Source organism: Myotis yumanensis, unplaced genomic scaffold (assembly GCF_028538775.1).
Source record: "Myotis yumanensis isolate MYYU_CA2020_CCGP unplaced genomic scaffold, mMyoYum1.0.hap1 SCAF_1, whole genome shotgun sequence".
Classification (NCBI taxonomy): domain Eukaryota; kingdom Metazoa; phylum Chordata; class Mammalia; order Chiroptera; family Vespertilionidae; genus Myotis; species Myotis yumanensis.
This window is the reverse complement of record NW_027223752.1, coordinates 189,259,466-189,262,673: the sequence shown is the minus strand read 5'-3', so window position 1 is coordinate 189,262,673 and position 3,208 is coordinate 189,259,466. Positions and strand designations below refer to the sequence as shown.

Here is a 3,208-nt window from a genome sequence, read left to right as displayed (position 1 = left end):
ATGTAGCAGTCCACTTAAGACTACTCTTTGTATAAGCTTATTTTATAAATAGGCTACTCTAATCAGTGCAAGTAGTGAGACTATGTAAAATGTCTGAAGAATTTTAATTTGGAAAATATTTTCCCAGGAAATGTCTAATCTATGAAAATACTACATTTCTAGTGTAAGAATTTATGTTTCCACTAAACATTCAGTAAAGATAATGTGGTTTCCCTACTATGCACAACATAGGACTTTGGTGTCTATTAAAAACAACAACAAATCCCTGAATTTTGGGAGGTTGGTTACATCTCTTCAGTGTGCGTAGCACAAATAACCAAATCCTGCTCCATACTGTTAGAAAATGTCTGATGTGTTCAGGGAGAATATTCAAAAAGAATCTGAATAGTCTTTATTCTAAAGGGCGTGGAGCAGAATTTTATGACAATGGAGAGGGTTAGCCCCCAATGTGGCTGGCCCAACCTTAACTGTCAGCGTTAAAAAACACACCAGATATGTCTATAGTGATTTTTGCTGTAATTTATTTACTTCAAGTCACAGGCCCACTGTAGGGTTCTCATAAGTCATGTAGCAAGTGGTTTACAAATAAGCACAGTCGGTGATGGTGTCATCAAACTAAGAGATGGAATTGGGAATTCTTTCCTTATCTGAAAAGCTCGTGCATGGTATGATTATGGCATACCGGAGATGTACCTTGCTCCAATTAGCATCAGCAGGCTACTCACTATGAAAAAGCCCAAGGGCAGACTAGAGAAGGCAGGGGAAACAGTACTTTCAAGAGCCTGAGTTGTAATCCAGCCCATTGACTTCTGCGTAGCTTTCTTCCATGTAGAATAACGAGTGTCGCTTTCCATGGCATTGATCTGTGGCTCAATCCGTTCCATCACCACGGCTGACAAATCCTCGGGCTTGAGGCTCCAAACGCCCACCCCTTCTGCAGCTCCCGCTGCCATGGCGGCTCCCAGTGCAGTTGTGTCAGCTACAGTGGGCTTGATTACTGGAATCCGCAGGATGTCTGCTTGTAGTTGCATAAGAATTTTGTTTTTGGTCATTTTCCCATCCACCTGCAAATGGCTGAGTGGAATTCCACAGTCACGGTTCATGGCATCCAAAATCTCTCGGGTTTGGAAACAAACAGCTTCTAATGCAGCAAAAGCAATATGACTTTTATTGGTGAACTGAGTGAGCCCACAGATGATCCCTCTGGCACTGGGATCCCAATGAGGTGCATATAACCCTGAAAAGGCTGGGATGAAGTAGCAGCCATAAGAAGTACCTGCTTCCTTAGCAAGTTCTTCAATTTCTTCTGAGGACTCTATAATTCCAAGATTGTCTTTTAGCCAGCGAATAACTTCACCGGCTATAGCAACCGAACCTTCCAGTGCATAACACGCTGGCTTGTTTTTGCCTAATTTGTAAGCCACTGTGGTCACAAGGCCGTGGTCAGAAAACACACACTTATGGCCGGTGTTACACAGTAAGAAGCAACCTGCTCCATACGTGTTTTTGGCTTGCCCTTCCTGGAAGCACAACTGTCCCACCAATGCAGCAGACTGGTCCCCCAAACACCCAGATATGGGCACCCCTTCTAAGGACCCAGCCTTCATTTGGCCATAGATCTCAGAAGAACTGCAGACGTTGGGAAGAATGTTCATTGGAATTTCAAAAAAGTCACAGAGCTCCTTATCCCATTCCAAAGAGTGGATGTTGAAGAGCATCGTCCTGCTTGCATTTGTCACGTCCGTGCAGTGGACGCCTCCCTCCGCGCCTCCCGTCAGGTTCCAGATGAGCCAGGAGTCAACGGTCCCAAAGAGAGCTCTCCCTTCTTTCACAGCCCTTTGAACGCTTTCCACATTGTCCAGCAGCCAACGAAGTTTCACGGCGCTGAAGTAAGTGCTCAGGGGAAGGCCTGTCTTGGACTTGACAAAGTTATTATTTCCTGGAATTTTTTTGCTCAGTCTCTCCACGGTAGACTGGGTCCTTAGGTCCAGCCAGGCGATAGCGTTGTAGAGCGGCTCTCCGGTCAGCCTGTCCCAGACTAGAGTGGTTTCCCTCTGGTTGCTGATGCCGATGGCTTTTATGTTGGATATATCAATATTCAGTTCGCTAAGCTGCTCACACGTTTTCTCTATGCACTCAAAGACAGACTGAATAATTTCGTTCGGGTCCTGTTCCACCCATTCTTCTTTTGGAAGCTCTTGTGATATTCTCACTTGATGTTGACCAAGTAGCTCGGCTGTTTTGGGATTGAAAACCAGAAAACGAGAGGAGTTCGTCTCCTGGACCACTCCCCCCACCAAGGACTCCCCAACCGACTTCGGGGCTGCCATGAAAGCAGTCGGTAGGCTCAGCCGCGCCGTTTCCAGGTGATAGAGGTGGGGGGCGGGGAGGGGCACGCGGTGACGCCGGAGTCTAAGGCGCAGGCGCAGCACCTACCTGGGCTGCACCTGCAGCAGCTCGAGGCAGCCGTTGTCCTCTAACTGGTGCTACATCTCCTCCCACCCCCACTCCCGCCTACTCAGTTATCTTTTAAGGAAGTTTTAGCTGTTTTAGAAAATCATATATTTACCCACATAATTACTATTAGCGGTGCTTTCCATACTACAATGTGGATTGGATGCATATTTCTGTTATTTTCTTTCCGTTTGCAAGATTTCCTTCAACATTTCTTGTAGTGCACATACGCTGAAAATGAATTGTTTCTACTTTCGAATGTCTGAAGTATTTCCTCTTAATATTTAAAGATTTTTTTTTCTGGATATAGAATTGTAATGAATTTATTTATTTAAATTTTGGGCCCGAAAAGTATTGCTTCACCATCTTCTCTTGTGTCATTGCAGGTGTGAGCATCATTGTCATCCTTATTTTTATCATGTCTATTTTCTTTCACTGCCTTTAAATTTGTTCCTCTTTATGAATGGTTAGTTTTATAATGATCTTTCTTGGTGTATTATTTTCTGTGTTTGGGGCTCATGAAACTATTAGAGTTATAAATTTCATAAAACTTTGGGCCATTATTTGTACAAATATATTTTATTTTCTCTCTCCTCTGCCTTAGGGAATCCAATCACACATATTGGAATTGTTCTGCAGATCACTGATGCTCTACTCATTACTATAATTATCTTTTCTACCTATGGTTCTTTTTAGATAATTTCTATTGCTATGTCTTCAAGTTTACTAATCTTTTCTTCTCCAATGTCTAACC

General features: G+C 43.6%; 1 protein-coding gene across 1 annotated transcript; it reads right to left on the bottom strand.

Moving 5' to 3' along the window:
* Positions 1-671: 671 nt before the first annotated feature.
* GK2 (glycerol kinase 2) lies at positions 672-2,330 on the bottom strand. The gene has a single exon (XM_070409431.1). It carries the CDS (start codon positions 2,328-2,330, stop codon positions 672-674), a length of 1,659 nt encoding a protein of 552 aa, XP_070265532.1.
* Positions 2,331-3,208: the final 878 nt, after the last annotated feature.

Excerpts from the sequence above, each read along its gene's own strand:
- GK2 (XM_070409431.1), bottom strand. The coding sequence starts at position 2,330 with ATGGCAGCCCCGAAGTCGGTTGGGGAGTCCTTGGTGGGGGGAGTGGTC.